The 18,469-nt window shown below is 39.9% G+C and overlaps 1 protein-coding gene across 1 annotated transcript in view; it reads left to right on the forward strand.

The window, feature by feature from the left end:
• Positions 1 to 18,469, forward strand: part of FSTL5 (follistatin like 5) — a 570,868-nt gene that overhangs the window by 356,529 nt on the left and 195,870 nt on the right. The window contains exon 6 of the mRNA XM_006156498.2: positions 361 to 481. Coding sequence (XP_006156560.1) covers positions 361 to 481 — 121 coding nt within the window. The remainder of the gene's footprint in view (positions 1 to 360; positions 482 to 18,469) is intronic.

The following is an 18,469-nucleotide window of genomic DNA, read 5'->3' on the forward strand; positions in this document are numbered from 1 at the left end:
AAAGAGTACTGCTTTGTTTGACATAGGTCACGGAGACACAGCAGGCAGTTTCCACAGGGAGAATTTCTGTGAGCCAGTATAAATAAGGCTAAGGGAGCAAATGATGTCCAAGGTGTTATTTTGATGTTGAGATTTGCTGAGCCCTACTGTGAGACTTTTTTATTAGATAGTTGGGACTGAAATCTACGGCCTTGACTTTCTATCTTTGAAATTGTTAAAAATAATTGTTCTGTAATTGAAAACTCCGGATTTGCATATGTTGAGCTCAAGTGATTTATTAGCGCTTACTACCTATATTTAATCATACTACAGACCTGCTAAGACTAAGACATGAGGATACGGTTCTCATTTTCTCATTAGGTGATAAAACAGGAAGAGCTTGCCAAGCATCATTCGGACTGTTCATTGTATGACCTCCTCAAATACGATGATTTCAACGTGGACAAGCACCTAGCGCTGGAGGAATTTTATAGAGCATTCCGTGAGTACCAAATTCCTTCTCTAATATCCTGCTGTTCTTTTTCCCGTTTCTTTATGCAATATGGTATGTTTACTTGATCTAAGAATACTAGCTGTTTCTTATGAGAAGTGATATAATTGAGAGAATTTAAGCTTTTAGCTCTGCTGAAATCAATGCAGAACCTGAGATCTAAATGGTTCAAGAATGAAGAGTTGGAAGTATTTGGTAACCTGTATATCATCAGGTCTTATTGATTCTATTAGTAGTTCAAGACTACTAGTTTAGCAATGCCACTTTCAAGCTTATTTTAGAGTACGAGCAAACTTGCCCAGTTTCACCAGATAGCAAAAGCAATTTAATTACTTAGATGGTGACATTTTAACTTACTTGGGAAAGCAAAGTGGATTAACAGGTGCTGTCTCCCAAATTTTAAAAGCAATAATTAGCATTAGAATGAGAAGTTACATTTGTGTTAAGGGTGCTTTGGGAATGTCTATACACACACACACATATGTATATGTGTGTGTATATATATATATATATATATATATATATATATAAATAATATATGTATATATGTATATAGTCATATGTATATATAGTCATCAGAAAAGTTATAATGTATTATTTCTACATTTTCCTATGCAAAAATGTGTCATGACTTTTCTGACAACCCAACAGCACAAATAAAAGGCCGGCCATCTAGTATCCTAGACCACTTCTATAAACTCATTCACCTGGGAGATCTGTTCCAGGCCTGAAATGCTTTGTGAATACAGCATTTATTTTTGTTGTTTTACTAGCTTATTTTAAAATAATCAGCCCCGTCTTTCCACTGCCACACCAGGCAGACACATGGTTGACAGAGTACAGTGGCAGGGACTGCCCTGGAACTAGTTTCAGTGGCCTCCAGTGTACCACGAGAGTGTCAACCAGCATTTAAATACGCACTCACAGGGCTTTTACCCACACTACAGTATTGTTGCTGGTGCAAGGGTGGGAGTAAAACTATAAAAACAAATGTAAATACTGTTATTTTATTTAAGAGAGATTTTTTGCTATAGGATGTATGTGCTTGCTGGAGAGACAGAGAGAGACAGAGAGACAGAGAGTGAGAAATTACCCCCTAGGGGGATGGCCACACTGCAGTCCTCTCTGCTCCATTCTCCTCTTGGGAATTTGGGCACGCATGCACATGAGCCCGGCATGAGTTTTAAGCTGTCAGGTCCAGGACTTGAACCACAGTTGACTACGTGGGAGTCCAGTGACTTAGCCATTACACCATCTGCTGGTCCCAATACTGTTATTTTGAGGACAGCCAGCGAAGACTCTGAATAATGCTCTCTAACTCTTATCAGTTCATCAGAATCTCCTAGAAGTCTGCTACATGGGGGGAAATGATAGTGTGTTTTGGGACATGAGTTGATGTCGCTGAGGAAGGCAAGACAGATGAGGACGTTTGTTGTTCATATGAGTAGCATTTTGCAATTTAGAAATCGAAACTATCAGTAAGATGATTCAATAAAGAACAGTGAAACGTCATGTGATCTGTAACGGATCTAGAGCATACTGGCAACTGTTGAATTTGGATGGAAGAAAATCTGTGATAGCATTAACTACTAGAAGTAATACGGTGACCACGATTCGTGTAGCTGCAGTAAGCCTAATACCTTCCCAATGATTCTACCACTGCGTCAATGTCAGGTATGACATAAAAGGTCTACATCTAATGTCGAACCGTAAAGAGACACAGGTAATCAAAGCACTTGACTATCAGAAATTACGGATTTTTTCTTCAGTTGTAAAAATCACAAATCATCCCATAGCAGATAAAAATGGTGCTTATATGTCATTTGGGAGAGACAATGCTTTTTCTAAGTGAGGCTGCAAACATGGGGGATATTGGAATATTCGTAGTCTTACTGAGCAGTTACCTGCAAGGTGTGACGTTTTCGGTGGTGTGCCTATTTAAACCAGGCATCAGACTGTATAGATGACAAAACTAACTTTCATGGATGATCCCTGCCTTGGTGAGATGTATTTGTATGTCGGTGCAAATTATAAACACATATCTATTTCTTTCCTTCCACCTGTAATAATACCTCATGACGATACCCGCTTGGGCTCTGTGAAGTTTAGTGACAGACTTTGAATAATGACATGCTTTTAGAAAGTCACCCTATTATAAAATGCTAAGGTAGCATGAATAAAAATGTGTAACAATAATGGGAAAAACAATCTATTGAAAAATCATGTGTTAAGTACCTTTGTGTATAGAGCGCAATGATAGTCAGAGCAGCAGAAAAGATAGGATTTCTCCCCCAGGAATATACAATCTCAGACAGTGATAAAAATGACAGGTAAAAGAAGAAGAGAAAGTAAGCATTTTCTTCACATTTCTCCATTCTTCCACATCATTTCAAAGAAAAATAACAAGTTTCAGAAACTATTGTAGAAGAGCCCAGAGAGAATGACCAAAAGAATAAACTAAAGCCTAATAAGTTAGGAATCTAATTATGATCCACTAATTGCTTTCTGCCGGATGCCCAGGTAAACAGGTACCTTAATTTCCAGTTTATTACTCTTCCTGTCATGATATAAATGAGAAGAAAGGTAGTTTACAAACAGGAAGAAGTTAATGATAAACACACACACACACACACCCAAAGAATTACACTATTGCAGGGCTATCATGGTACTTACAAGGTTTGTTATAAATTATCTTGTTTTTCTTTTTTGGACAAGATAAATTATTTTAATATTTCTCATTGAACTGAACTGTCAATTACTCAAATTTTCTCTTGAATTTTTGCCTTGTTATAAAATCTTTCGGGTCAGAACAAGCAGATGGCATAATGGTTACGTCGCTGAACTCCCCATGTAGTCGACCACAGTTCAAGTCTTGACTTGGCAGCTTATAACTCATGCCGGGCACATGTGCACATTGGCGGCTTATAACTCATGCCAGGCACATGTGCATGCATACCACACATCCCAAGGTGGGAATGGGAGAAGGGATCGCAGTGTGGCCATCCTTCCTGGGGCTGAGGTGATTTCTCGCTTTTTGTCTCTCTGTCTCTCTGGCAAGCATATGCACCCTACAGGAAAAAAAAAATCTCTAAAAAAAAAAAAACAAAAGCAAACAAAGAAAACAAAGCAACTCTTCATCTGGTCTGTGGTGTGGTGGTTGGAGCAGCTGAATCTCACGTGGCTGACCATGCAGGTGGAGTCCTGGATTCTGTGGCTTGGAAAACATTCTGGATGTGTGTTTGTGCATGCCCAAAATCTCAAGAGGAGAATGCAAGAGAAGGGATTGTGCTGTTTAAAATTGTGAGGACTGTGGGTAATTTTAAAAGAGTCGGGAAGTCCTATTAAATTGTTAGGAGCTGCAGGTCCCAAAACCGTACACAAACTTTCTGATAAATGTATTTAATGTCATCAAATCCTAATTGTCTTCCAAATGTCTGTCTCTGTCTTATCACTAATCACTTAAATATTTTGCTCAAAGTTTATATGTGGGTATGTGTGTGTGTGTGTGTGTGTGTGTGTGTAATTTGTTTTTCTTTCTAGAGAGATTTTTGCCATAGTGTGTGTGTACTCACTGGAGAAACAGAGACAGAGACACAGAAAGCAAGAAATCACTCCCCAGGGAGGATGGCCACATTGCAATCCCTTTTCCCCCATTCTCCTTTTAGGGTTGTGGGCACACGTGTCTGTGCGCCTGGAGTGAGTTTTAAGTCACTGGGTCTGGGACTTGAACCGTGATCAACTACATGGGAATCCAGTGACATTACCATTGCGCCATCTGCTGGTCCCAGAGTTAATAAGTTTGAAAATTTTTAAAATGCTTTTCGTAATCCTATATTATTAACTACGGAGTAAATTTGTTTCCCCTGCTGAAAAACAAAAGAGAACAGAAGATGTGCCAGCTATGTGCATCTCCAGTTTAAGATGCTGTTCAGTCCGAGGATACAGTCTGCCGTTTTAAGTTACCTCAGGCCAGCTATTAACAGTGAAACGACTTGTAGCACACTTGTGCAACCTCCTACACCACAGGAAGTAATGTTTTATATTCTGTTTTCTGAACTAACAAAAATAGCTCCTGAGTCCTGTTACTCCTGAGAGCTTAGAGAAATTAATACAGTGTATTAGACATAACCTAATAATTACTAAGTGCTTAGAAAAATACGGAAATACCTTGTAGTGCCTCGGGGTCATCATAGTCGCCGTGCGTGTGTCGAACAAGGATGTGCAAATGCCTTTCTGCGTCCTGCCGCACCTCAGCGCCTGACGCCTCCGTGGCGACCCTTTCACAGATGACACGAAACCTGTGACAGATGCATTTTTAACATTTTAGGAAGTAGCCGAGTGAGTAGTGCACTTTTTTCTATACTTTTATACTTTCAATTGCTTCATTAATTTGGTAATTATTAGAGTATGTGTGTCAGACATTCTATTTAGTAGTACTAGGTATTTGGATTGTTTTGCTCTATTTCACGAAATTTATTTTTTTCTCCCATGAGTGAGAATGCGGAGAGGAAGAGAAACACAGAGAGAGAGAAAGCAGACACTTGATAATCAAGTCTTGTGCTGCCCCTCCCCACCCCAAGCCATCTGCAGTCTGGTCCATGGGCGAGCACACGTCCGGTGCACTCGGGAGGTCCCTGGGCCATGGACGAGCACATACCCAGTGTACTCCGGTGCTCCCTGGACCATGGGTGAGCACACACCCAGTGTACTCAGGAGATCCCTGGACATAAGCTAGGAGCCTTCCCAGGTAGGGCAGCCTGGCAGAGTGGGGCATTGTGCCACTGTGTCACTCTCTGGCCCCAACTGCACTCTGATTTCTCCCATAACAGAGTTCAATTTCGTAAGGAAGTTCTATTATATACTTTCTCCATAATTTCTCACCATCTTCTCCCAATGTAGTGTTCCTGGGTGGATATACACATAGCATAATCCACCATTGCTACCATTCTCTATAAATTTTGAATGACAATGTCTTTTTCTTTTCAGTGTTGCTATAGAACACATACATTCCTGAGAGAGAGAGGGAGGGAGGGAGAGAGAGAGATAGAGAGAAAGTGAAAATTCCCCTCCTCCTGCTCCTCTCAGGATTTTGAGGACACAGGCAGACACACTGGTGTGTTTTTCAAACTTTGGGGTCTGGGGTTCAAACCACACAGTTGGCCATGTGGGAGCCAGCTGTTTTAATGGCCACACCACCTAGCTAGCTCAAAATGATAATTTCTTAAATAATAAAAAAAAGTGTATTTATCTTGTAGTAAGTGTTGTACATCTTTAGGTGACAATTTTTTGTAAAATAGAATGACATTGAACGGAAGTCTTAATAAAATGGACACAAGGCCTCCACGCCCAGTGCCGTGTCCCGCCTGACGGGTGCTCTCTGGGTGCCGAGTGCCACCATCCACCATGCCCTCACTGTAGAATGAGCTCATCTCACGGAACAGTGTTGCCACCAGAAGGACAGGAAGTGCAGTAAGCGTGTCACTAGGCATTGGGGTGGTAAAACAGCCCCCGTTGATGCCGAGCAGGTGGGGCTAAAGAAAAGCATCGATGGGACCAGCAGATGGTGTAATGGTTATGTCGCTGGACTCCCATGTAGTCAACAAGTTTGAGTCCTAGACCAGGCAGTTTAAAACTCATGTTGGGTGCGTGCGCGTGCCCAAGATCCTGAGAGGAGAATGGAGGAGAAGGGATTGCGGTGTGTCCATCCCCCGGCGGGGAGGGTGTGGTTTCTTGCTTTCTGTCTGTATCTCTCTCTAGTGAGTGCATAGACCCTATAGCAAAAATTGCTCTAGAAAGAAAGAAAGGAAGGAAGGAAAGGAGGGAAGGAAGGAGGGAGGGAGGAAGGGAGGGAAAGCATCGAAGCTCTTTGAGTGCTACAGAAGTTACAGATGACAAAGCACATTGAGAAGACAGGGTCCCAGAGGCTTCTTTCAGGTATAGCAAGAGATCACTCCCCCACACACTGCTTAACTGATCATTAAAGACAGTCTCTATTGAGTAGATGAGTGAGTTAAACATCTCAGTATATGGAATATTGTGCTCTTCTGTCCCCAAAGAAGGAACACTTCCAAGTACAAGTAAAAAACAGAAATACAAGAAGTGAGATGAGATAGAGAGAGAAAGAGAATAGAATTAAAGAAAAAAATGGCAGAAAGCCAAAGAACACACATAGTACGTTTAATGTATTTAAATGTGGTTTAACATTTATCATCAGTGAAAAGATCAAATCGCCCAATCTAAGGAACTTACATGGACAATTCAGGTCATGACAGTTAGTTTCTTACTCAGCAGCCAACATTCCTTCTGATCTTATTACATGACATTGTCCATGGTAGCAACACAAATACCAAGAAATGGACCCAGTGGGTGGCTGGGGGGTTACAGTGCCGGACTCCCGCATGGCTGACTGCTGTTTCTGTCCCGTCGCGGTGACTTGAGGATCATGCCAGGTGTGTGTGCTTGCATGCCCAGGCTACCAGGAGGAGAATGGAGGAAGGGGTTGTGGCATGACCATCCCTCCTGGTGGAGGGGGACTTCTCACTTTCCGTCTCACTGTTTTTCTCCGTCTCTCTCTGGCAATTGGATGTCCCCTATGGCAAAAACGTTTAGCCCAAAAAACTAATATATAAAGGAGTATGAGAAACTGTTTCTCTTAGCTTTTGAAGATAAAATATTAAAAAGCAATTATAAAATAATATACATGGGATGACAGAGATATGTACGTAATACCATGGAGTAACCAAAAATGGTTCTGAGCAGAGGTGACCTTAGAATGACGTGAAGCCCCTGCGCGGAGTCCTAGTGAGACCAGGAGCTTTTGTGTGGAGGAAAGGACACCACCCAAGGCCAAGTGTGGGAAATTGCAAGCACCCTGGGGGCCCAGGGAGATGGAAGTGCAAAATGAAAATTAATAAACCAAGAGGCTTCACAGGGAGGGAGGAACTTGATCTTGAAACACCGCAAACACAGGATGGAGAGGTCAAGATGGTCCACGGAGTGAGAGCAGCACACACAGGAGCACTGTGGGATTCTCAGGTGTTAACGTGCACAGTCCGTGTATGGAGTTGAATGCAAGAAGAGTTAAGAAACAAGGTAGAAGCAGAAACAAAAACAGTAGAGCTTTGCAGTCAGTGCTTGATAATTTCTTAAATAATAAAAAAAAGTGTATTTATCTTGTAGTAAGTGTTGTACATCTTTAGGTGACAATTTTTTGTAAAATAGAATGACATTGAACGGAAGTCTTAATAAAATGGACACAAGGCCTCCACGCCCAGTGCCGTGTCCCGCCTGACGGGTGCTCTCTGGGTGCCGAGTGCCACCATCCACCATGCCCTCACTGTAGAATGAGCTCATCTCACGGAACAGTGTTGCCACCAGAAGGACAGGAAGTGCAGTAAGCGTGTCACTAGGCATTGGGGTGGTAAAACAGCCCCCGTTGATGCCGAGCAGGTGGGGCTAAAGAAAAGCATCGATGGGACCAGCAGATGGTGTAATGGTTATGTCGCTGGACTCCCATGTAGTCAACAAGTTTGAGTCCTAGACCAGGCAGTTTAAAACTCATGTTGGGTGCGTGCGCGTGCCCAAGATCCTGAGAGGAGAATGGAGGAGAAGGGATTGCGGTGTGTCCATCCCCCGGCGGGGAGGGTGTGGTTTCTTGCTTTCTGTCTGTATCTCTCTCTAGTGAGTGCATAGACCCTATAGCAAAAATTGCTCTAGAAAGAAAGAAAGGAAGGAAGGAAAGGAGGGAAGGAAGGAGGGAGGGAGGAAGGGAGGGAAAGCATCGAAGCTCTTTGAGTGCTACAGAAGTTACAGATGACAAAGCACATTGAGAAGACAGGGTCCCAGAGGCTTCCTTCAGGGATAGCAAGAGATCACTCCCCCACACACTGCTTAACTGATCATTAAAGACAGTCTCTATTGAGTAGATGAGTGAGTTAAACATCTCAGTATATGGAATATTGTGCTCTTCTGTCCCCAAAGAAGGAACACTTCCAAGTACAAGTAAAAAACAGAAATACAAGAAGTGAGATGAGATAGAGAGAGAAAGAGAATAGAATTAAAGAAAAAAATGGCAGAAAGCCAAAGAACACACATAGTACGTTTAATGTATTTAAATGTGGTTTAACATTTATCATCAGTGAAAAGATCAAATCGCCCAATCTAAGGAACTTACATGGACAATTCAGGTCATGACAGTTAGTTTCTTACTCAGCAGCCAACATTCCTTCTGATCTTATTACATGACATTGTCCATGGTAGCAACACAAATACCAAGAAATGGACCCAGTGGGTGGCTGGGGGGTTACAGTGCCGGACTCCCGCATGGCTGACTGCTGTTTCTGTCCCGTCGCGGTGACTTGAGGATCATGCCAGGTGTGTGTGCTTGCATGCCCAGGCTACCAGGAGGAGAATGGAGGAAGGGGTTGTGGCATGACCATCCCTCCTGGTGGAGGGGGACTTCTCACTTTCCGTCTCACTGTTTTTCTCCGTCTCTCTCTGGCAATTGGATGTCCCCTATGGCAAAAACGTTTAGCCCAAAAAACTAATATATAAAGGAGTATGAGAAACTGTTTCTCTTAGCTTTTGAAGATAAAATATTAAAAAGCAATTATAAAATAATATACATGGGATGACAGAGATATGTACGTAATACCATGGAGTAACCAAAAATGGTTCTGAGCAGAGGTGACCTTAGAATGACGTGAAGCCCCTGCGCGGAGTCCTAGTGAGACCAGGAGCTTTTGTGTGGAGGAAAGGACACCACCCAAGGCCAAGTGTGGGAAATTGCAAGCACCCTGGGGGCCCAGGGAGATGGAAGTGCAAAATGAAAATTAATAAACCAAGAGGCTTCACAGGGAGGGAGGAACTTGATCTTGAAACACCGCAAACACAGGATGGAGAGGTCAAGATGGTCCACGGAGTGAGAGCAGCACACACAGGAGCACTGTGGGATTCTCAGGTGTTAACGTGCACAGTCCGTGTATGGAGTTGAATGCAAGAAGAGTTAAGAAACAAGGTAGAAGCAGAAACAAAAACAGTAGAGCTTTGCAGTCAGTGCTATTTTGGAGTCAGTGATGACATTTTCAGGAATTTTGCTATCTCCTTGGTAACTTGAAATTGACCAGTTGGGGACCTTTATGCAATAGACATTATAATGCTACAAACTTTCCCCTGTACTCCACTCACCACCACCATAGCTCTGGGAGCTGGCTATAAACCTTCACCAGAACAGCACTTACTGCATCTGCCATCCGTGATGGGGTACATTTTGAGGAGCCAATGAAGAGTAACCGGGTAAATAAGACAATGTGGGTTTAAGGAATATGAGTGAATTTCAAAACTTTGTGGGAAAAGATGGAGTTGAAGCATGAGTTTACTTTGATGCAAAACATTTTTGAAATTCATGAAGATTTTTTTCAGTATGAACCCTTAGAAGACCCTTTATATTTATTAAAGATGGCCCAAAACACACTTGGATAAAGCTGACAATTTCTAGTAAAGATTCTTAGAGTGTACACATTTTATAACCCCAAACAAATACAAAGTTTATGAGTAGTAACCCTATTAATTAATTAACTTTCACATATACAAGGAGGCATCTAAATGAATTAATCAGCTGGTGACCATTTTTACTTTGTCAGTTTTTTTTAAAAAAAAGTTCTCATTTTGTCCATAAATTTATATAACATTTTATTGTAGTAAAATTGATTTGTATGATGTGATAAATTTTTGATAATGAAAATAACTTCTGACCAATAGGGTACAAAAGCTAAGAGTTACTACTGTAAGAAAGATTTAACTTTTTAAAAGAGTTGGAGTTTAGTATTTTTCTTACTGATGAAAATGTAGATTGAAACTTACTAAATTTAGTTGAACTACCTAAAGATGTGAACTAGTGATTGTATGTAATAATATGTATACAATCTGTAATTTCACTGACACAATTAATTTGATTATCATCCACTTTTCCAAGAAGTCTATTTTAACATTCTGAAAACTATGTAGGTGACAGCTCAGCCTTTTTCTTTTTAAGTGGTTACACTTTTGCTAAAAAATGTGAAGCACAAACATTTTTCTCTGAGATCCAGATTGTATTTTATTGCTATATTAAGTAAGAACTTTTTAAATTATTATTTGACATATTTTTATATGAAGGATTTTATTTATGTCACATCTCATTAAAAGTGAAGATTCTTTTTCTGCCCTTTGTAGACATTTTGACACTCAAACTAAAAATGTATATTGTATAATTAAATATTTTAACACCTTTTAACTGCATTTGAACAGACAAAAGTGCTATAGACACTGTTACCTATAAATAGTCATTGTTGCTATCATGCCATATTGTCATTAAAAAAGGATATCTTAATAGCATGCTTGAAAAACTTATTTTTTTTGAAGACTTTGTCTCTATCTTTCTGCCTTGACCTCCAGACTAGCTGGGACCACAGGTGTTTGCCACCATGCTTGCCTGGAAATGGAACCTCAGCCTGCAGAATGGCAGCCTCTACCAATGTGTGCTATCACAGCTGGGTATTAGCACTGTGCTCCCGAGATTTATAACTAGGCAAATAGCACATTTTCATGTACGGATACAGGCATGCAAAATAGTGTAGCAAAAGATCTTCACAGGGGATTATACTGCCTATTTAGCTTGTCTTTTTTGATCCTTGAATATGTATGACATTTTCTTATTTTGATTTCAGATTTAACCTATCAAGTTACTACTTTCTGAAATATTAAGATATTTAAAGATGTTTTGTTAGCTTACTGGGAATAGTGAGACTTATTTTTTTTTTTATCAAGAATATTCCTCCAAAGCCAGGCTGTATGGTCACCTCTTTGACCTGTTTGGAAAAGCATTTCTTTCTTTTTGTCCTCCAGAAATTATTTACTCTCGTCACTGTATCCAGTAAAGCAGAAAACATTGTATCAGAGATTTCATATTTTCAAAATTCATTTTATAATCTATTTAGCTTGTCTTTTTTGATCCTTGAATATGTATGACATTTTCTTATTTTGATTTCAGATTTAACCTATCAAGTTACTACTTTCTGAAATATTAAGATATTTAAAGATGTTTTGTTAGCTTACTGGGAATAGTGAGACTTATTTTTTTTTATCAAGAATATTCCTCCAAAGCCAGGCTGTATGGTCACCTCTTTGACCTGTTTGGAAAAGCATTTCTTTCTTTTTGTCCTCCAGAAATTATTTACTCTCGTCACTGTATCCAGTAAAGCAGAAAACATTGTATCAGAGATTTCATATTTTCAAAATTCATTTTATAATTTGTATTACATGGCCTTTTACCGTGTTATAATGTATAGACAGCTGCCGATAAAAATACTATAATACTTGGAAAGCACTAAAACATGATTCTAATATGTAACTGTCCCCACAGGAACAAAATAGCGATTAAGAAAATGTTTTCTAATTTGGAAAATAATATAGTTCTAAAGTGTTAGTAGATTCGAACCACAAAGTTTTATGAACAATTAGGTCAAATTTTCTTTTTATTTTACCTGAGATGTTATTGCAGGGTGTGAAGAACTGACCTATGCCATTTGGTCATTAAGGCAACCTATTGCTCGAGGTGTCACAGATTCTGTCACTCTTAAACAACCATGACAAACATGGGTTTTTCTTACAATCACATTTTGTTATCATTGGTAACTATCATTGATTGTTATCAATTATTACCTCTGAAACAAACTGCTTTACTGCCAAGTGGTACTATGTGGCTAGGTATTCTCCACAGAGTAGAAGTTGGTGAGAGACTTGCTTTCATCATCTCACACTGTCATAAATATATAGACATAAAATTATGGTCAGAGATACATCACTGGTGTTGCTAAACCATTTTACACGTTATAAGAAATACACCCAACGTGATAATGACTAAAGGAAAGTACAAATTGTCTCAGCTTTGATTCCACCAGTTCATTGGACCCTGAAATCAATCTAAAAGGAGTTGAATGCATAATTAAATCATAGTCAGAAATTTGTGGTGCAAATAGATTTTTCAGGTTAATAGAATAAGATTTTTCAGAGTGTTACTGTCCAGAAAAGTCTGCATGATGATGAGCTCATTCCTTCTGCTTCCCTGCCCACACACTTTCGGTGTTTGTTCGTAATGTGCACAAAGAGCTACCAATGATAACAAGGGGTGATTGTAAGAAAAACCCATGTTTGTCATGGTTATTTGAGAGGGACAGAATCTGTAACTGGTTGAGCATAACAGATTGGATGGTTGTGAGCCAGGCAGCAAGTGAGACGAGTAAACTCACAGTCTGAATTCTACTGGAAGGAAAGGTGAAGACATGTTAACTCTAGAATATGGCTACTCTTCATTTCTAAAAGGTTCTGGCTAAAGCCAGGTATAGCCACACCATTCTTCATGCTAAAAATCTCAATGTATTAGTTTAAAAAGTAATCTGTGAAAATGTAATTTTATAGGCAGAGGATTAATGTTGTGTTTCTGAGGTTATAAAGGAAGAAGTTGCAAATGTAGAGGGTTTAAATTATAGCTACAAGACATAGGACCACTTGGCATAATGGTTACATTGCTGGACTCCCACATGGCCCATCACAGTTGGAGTGCCAGACCCAGAGGTTTTAAACTCATGCCAGGCGCTGCATGTGTACCTAGGATCCTAGGAGGAGAATAGAGGAGAAGAGATTGCAGTGTTGCCATCCACCTTGGTGGTGGTGGTGGGGGGGGGGGTTATTTCTCACTTTCTGTCTCTCTGTCTTTCCAGTAGCAAAAACACACTCTTTAGCAAAAAAACCAAAGGTATATCTGCAAGGCTTAACATTGTGAAGAAGTTGGACTGGCCCTGTAGTGCAGTAATTAAGCACTTGCATAGAAATATGGATCTCAGATGGCCACAGGAGGTTCAAATCCCAGCCCCAGTGGCTTGAAAAATAAGCCAAGATGTATGTGTAAGTGGGCCCAAAATTCTAATGGGAAGGAGATATGGAATAAAACAGGATCACATTGTGACTTTGCACCATTGGAAGATGCTTTCTCTCCTCTCTCCTCTCCTCTCCCTCCCTCTCTCCCTCTCTTTCTTTCCTCTCTCTCTCATTAGTACATGTGTCTACTGGCAATAAAACATGTATGTGTCTCCAAGACTTATATTGTGAAGATGTCAATATTATTCAAAGTGATCTGCAGATTCAGTGCAATTCCTATCAGTACACCAATGGTGTCTTTTGTATAGGTAGAACAAAAATATTCTAAAATTCATACTTACTCTTAAATATAAATAGCCAAAACAATCTTAAAGAAGAAAACCAAGATGGAGGCCTCCTTCTTTTTTGTTTTAAAACTTATCACAAAGTCATGGTAATGAAAATAGCATGATACTGGCATAAAGATGTTCATATGAGGGGACCTTAAAAATTATGTGGAAAAATGGAATTAAAGTGCAAGTTATTTCGGTACAGAAATATTTTCAAATCTATGCACATCTTTTTAAAAATATAATGTACAGTCCCATAACCCTTTTGAAGACCTCTGAATAGTTCAGTGGAATAGAATAGATATCCCAGAAATAAACCCTTGCATAAATAGTTTAATGATTTTCAACACATGTGCCCAGACCATTCAATGGGGAAGGTACAGTCTTTCCAATAATTGGTGTTGGAAAACCTGAATATCTACATTTAAGGTAAATGAGTAGATAGATATATAAAATAGGATTCTCACCTTACATCATATACAAAAATTAACTTAAAATGGATCAATAATCTAAAAGAGCTCAACCTATAAAAGTCAGAAGAAACCAGAGGAGGACATCTTCATGCCATTGGATCTTGCATGATCTCTTAGGTATTAGACAGAAAGCACAGGAAACAGAAGAAAAAATAAATAAATTGAATTTTATCAAAACTAAAAACTGTCATGCATAGAACACTGTCAACAGAATGAAAAGGCAACCCAGGGAATGGTAGGAAATACCTTCAAGTAATCTGTATGACAATATTCAGAATACATAAAGAACTTCTGCAGCTCAACAATAAAAATACAAACCACCAATTTGAAAAAATGGGGAAAGTACTTAAACAAGAATTATTAGGGATATGCAAATCACAACCACAATGAAATACTACTTCACAACCATTATGATATCTCTTATAAAAATAGAATAAATAGTAAGTATTGACGACTATGGTGAAATCTCAACTTTCATAAATTGCTAATGAAATGTAAAATGGTGTAGATGCTTTGGAAAATAGTATGGCAATTTCTCAAAATATGAAACTTAGAATTGCCATGTGGGCCAGTACTTTCACCTTTGGGCATGTACCCCATCCCAAAAAAAATTGAAAGCAGGGAGTCAAGGTTTTTATACACCCATGTTTACACCAGGATTATTTTTTAATAATGGAAATGTAGAAACAACTAAAGTATTCATCAAGAATGAATGGATAAGCAAAATGTGGTGTATGTGTACAGTGAAATATTACCCAGCATTAACAAGTTAAAGACAAAACAAAACCATGACATGTACTACAAAAGGGTGGGTCGTGAAGACATCGTGTTAGGTGAGATGGTCCAGTCACAACAGGAAAACAATTGAATAGGTCCACTTATGTCAACTACCCAGACGAGTCAGATGTATAGAGAGCAAAAATAGAATAGTTGTTTTCAAGGGTAGAGGGAGGGGTAAAGGAGAATTAGCATTTAACGGCTACAGAATTTAAGCAGGGGAAGATGCAGGCACTCTGGAGTTGGATGGTGGTGAAGCTACACAACAGTGCCCATGTACTTAATGCCACTGAAGTGCATGCTTGCAAATGGTTAAAGTTGCATCTTTTATCTTACATATATTTAAAAAATACTTCTCAACATACTTTAAAAACTATTTGTGACTAGCCAGAGGGTTCACTTATTTGATTATTCACTCGGTAATATTTTATTTACCGAGCAGGATGGAGTACTTTCTGCTATTGTCCTTGATGCCAGGAACCAATTAGTTATTCATTACGAGTCAGCTTTGCTCTTTTCGGTTGATTGACAGCAGTTAGCACACTGTGAGAACCCCACACTGAGTGACAGAGACAGGTCATATGTTTCCAACGAATCTGTCTCCTGGAACTGTATCCACACTCATCTTTCCTTCATCACCTCTAGTTAGAATACGAAAGATCACTCCTACCCTATCCATTGTAATGATGTCTTTCCCTTGTCTCCCCTGGACCCATATTTCTTCCTTGCATCTTCTAAGACTGAGAATAAAAATTATGTTTTCACTACTAGTCTCCCTTTGATCTTTCATGTTATTATGACTGTTACTAATCATATTACGAACCTCAAGTCTCTCCCCTGTCTTAAGCAGCAAGCAGTCTTCCAATGGCCCACCTATGTACTCTCTTCCCACTCAGACTTCGACGGTTTGTACTCAGAGTTCTACCCCGTACTCACAACCTGACGCCCTCCCACCACTCCGGAGAGCCACTGTGGCCATGTCCCATTGGCCTGCTACTGCCACCCCCAGGAAGTGGCTTCTGTCCTCCTTTTGGATGAGCTCTGTCCCACGTGCAGTTGCTCATTGCTCCTTCTAACCTAAGTGCCCACTGCCTGGGTTTATCAGTCCCCGTATTCCTGGAAATCTACTGTGTCTGGTCGCTGCTCAGTTTCCTGTGCTGAGCTCCTTTCCTCAACAGAGACTAAAAGCCGAAGTCCCATAGAGTTCTGACCTCTGACTTCTCCTCTCATCCAATCCACTCACCACCTTGGGCCATTTTCAATATGTGTGCCATAATAATCTCTCAGCGGAGCCCCACCCGTCTGAGGCCCATGGACACTCCCAGGTGGGTTCCCTTCTGGCCTTCCAGGATTTCAAACCCAAATTTACTGCTTATCTCATGTCAAAGTCTACTCCTGCTTCTGTGCTCTGACTCAGAGATATTGCCATATACCCAATTGCTAAGGTCATTTAAACAAAAAAGTTCTTCTCTCAGTCTTTGTTTTTGGAAGAATAAAAAATACATGTTGAATCTTTGCCCTAAAAAATTTCTAAACTGTGGGCTGGTTTGGTGGCACACTGGTCACCAAGCAAAGCAAGATCCCCATGGGAGGCTGCAAGTTCAGTTCCCCTGTCCACCTGTACCTACCGGGCACACCAGGATCCTGGCTGGCTGGAAACAGTGGAGGAGGATTGTGGCATGGGATCCTGTTGGAGAAGCTTGTCTGTCTGTCTCTCTGTCTCTCTCTTCATCACTCATGCTGACGAAAGAAAGAAAGAAAGCTAAAAAAGCTTTTAACTCTTGGGACCAACAAATAGCATAATGGTTATGTTGCTGAACTACCACTTAGTCGACTGTGGTTTGAGTCCTGGACCCAGCAGCTTAAAACTCATGCCAGGTGCCTATGCATGCTTGCTCAAATTCCAGAGAGGAGAATGGAGATGGGATTGCGGCATGGTCATCTCCCTGGAGGGTGATTTCTCACTTTCCATCTCTCTGTCTCTCTCTGGTGAGTGCATGCACCCTATAGGAGCAATCTCACAAAACAGACAGACTCTAAACTCTGGCCCCTTTTCTCTGTTCCCCCTGTCTTCTAGTTTAGGCCACCATGGTCCCAGACAGATGACGGAGCAGTTTCACCAGCTCCCTGCCTCCATTCTTGCCCTGACTGACCTGTTCCCTCCACAGACAGCCAGAGTGTTCTTTCTGAAATGCGAGCCTCATGAAAGTCATTGTACTGGCCCCCATTCCTCTGGGGATATTCAGTGTCCTCTCCTTAACAAGTTCCTCTCCACAATAACTAGTCTTCTGTAGCGTTCCAATATTTATTCTTTAGTTTGTTTTTTAATATTTTTCACTCACAAACTGAGAATTTATAATACCCAGCTATTAGCTCCACATGCCACACACCTTCTTGCTTTTTGGTTTTTGTGTCTCAACTTAAATCTTGTTTATTTGCCTTAAGTCCTAACACTAATCCACAAGTTTCATTTTTTTTTTTTTAGTTTTTTTTTTAATCTGAGTTAGAGAGACAATGAGACAGAGACCGAGAGAATCTCCAGCAATGTCCCGAGAACACGATCCAGTCTCAGCCCTTCCCAAACCTGGAAGGGTGAGTGTGTGCCCGGTGTGCTCAGGGAGGCCTCTGGACTGGAACTGGGGACCTTCCTGTGTGGAGTGCCCTGCAGAGAGCAGCATTTTACCACTGCTCTACCATCTGACACCCTCACCCACACTTTCTAAGAACCAGGATTCGGAATTTGTTTTTCTTTTTCTTTTTCTTTTCTCTGTAACACCAGTGTTGAAATATGTTAATCCTATGAAAGTGTTCAAGTAAAATTAATGTTCTATTAATGTTACATAAAGTCAAATAAAAAGTATATTTAAACATTATTCTTAAATCTTCATATATTATTAGAATATCGTCAAAGACCGAAAGTGATTCTACACTACTTTAGATACTTGACACTCTTGGGTTCATTTGTCCTCTAGTCATCTTTTGGACGTAATTTAAGGATCATTTTTAAGTTTTAGAATAATTTACAAAAAAAATCAAATGCTCACGTGCTCACTGTGTTTCTGAAATTTCTGGTCTATGACATTGGCCATGTGGCCACCTTAACCAACAGGCCACCGACTGGCCCACAAACACATTTTTAATAACTGAACTATGTGAATTAGTTCCATGCAAATAAGATGAAACACAGTTGTTGGAATTTTTCCATATGAATACTGCTTAATATGAAATTTGGATAAGAATGTTTTTCTGTACAAATTTTAGAAATAATAGACCACGTATCAAAGAGTTTGATTGCAGCTTACATCATTAAAGAAGTCGTGCCGGTGACTGAGCCAAGAGATGCAAATAAATGAGCATAGTCAGAAAAAAACGAGTAAAATGTTTTAAGTATTATTACAAAATATGCAAAGTATCAAATATTTATATCACAGTTTAATATTTGTGCTTTGTTAAGCTAAACAGTTTTGATTTAGCATATACTTTTC

This window comes from Tupaia chinensis, unplaced genomic scaffold, assembly GCF_000334495.1.
Source record: "Tupaia chinensis unplaced genomic scaffold, TupChi_1.0 Scaffold000494_1, whole genome shotgun sequence".
NCBI lineage: Eukaryota > Metazoa > Chordata > Mammalia > Scandentia > Tupaiidae > Tupaia > Tupaia belangeri.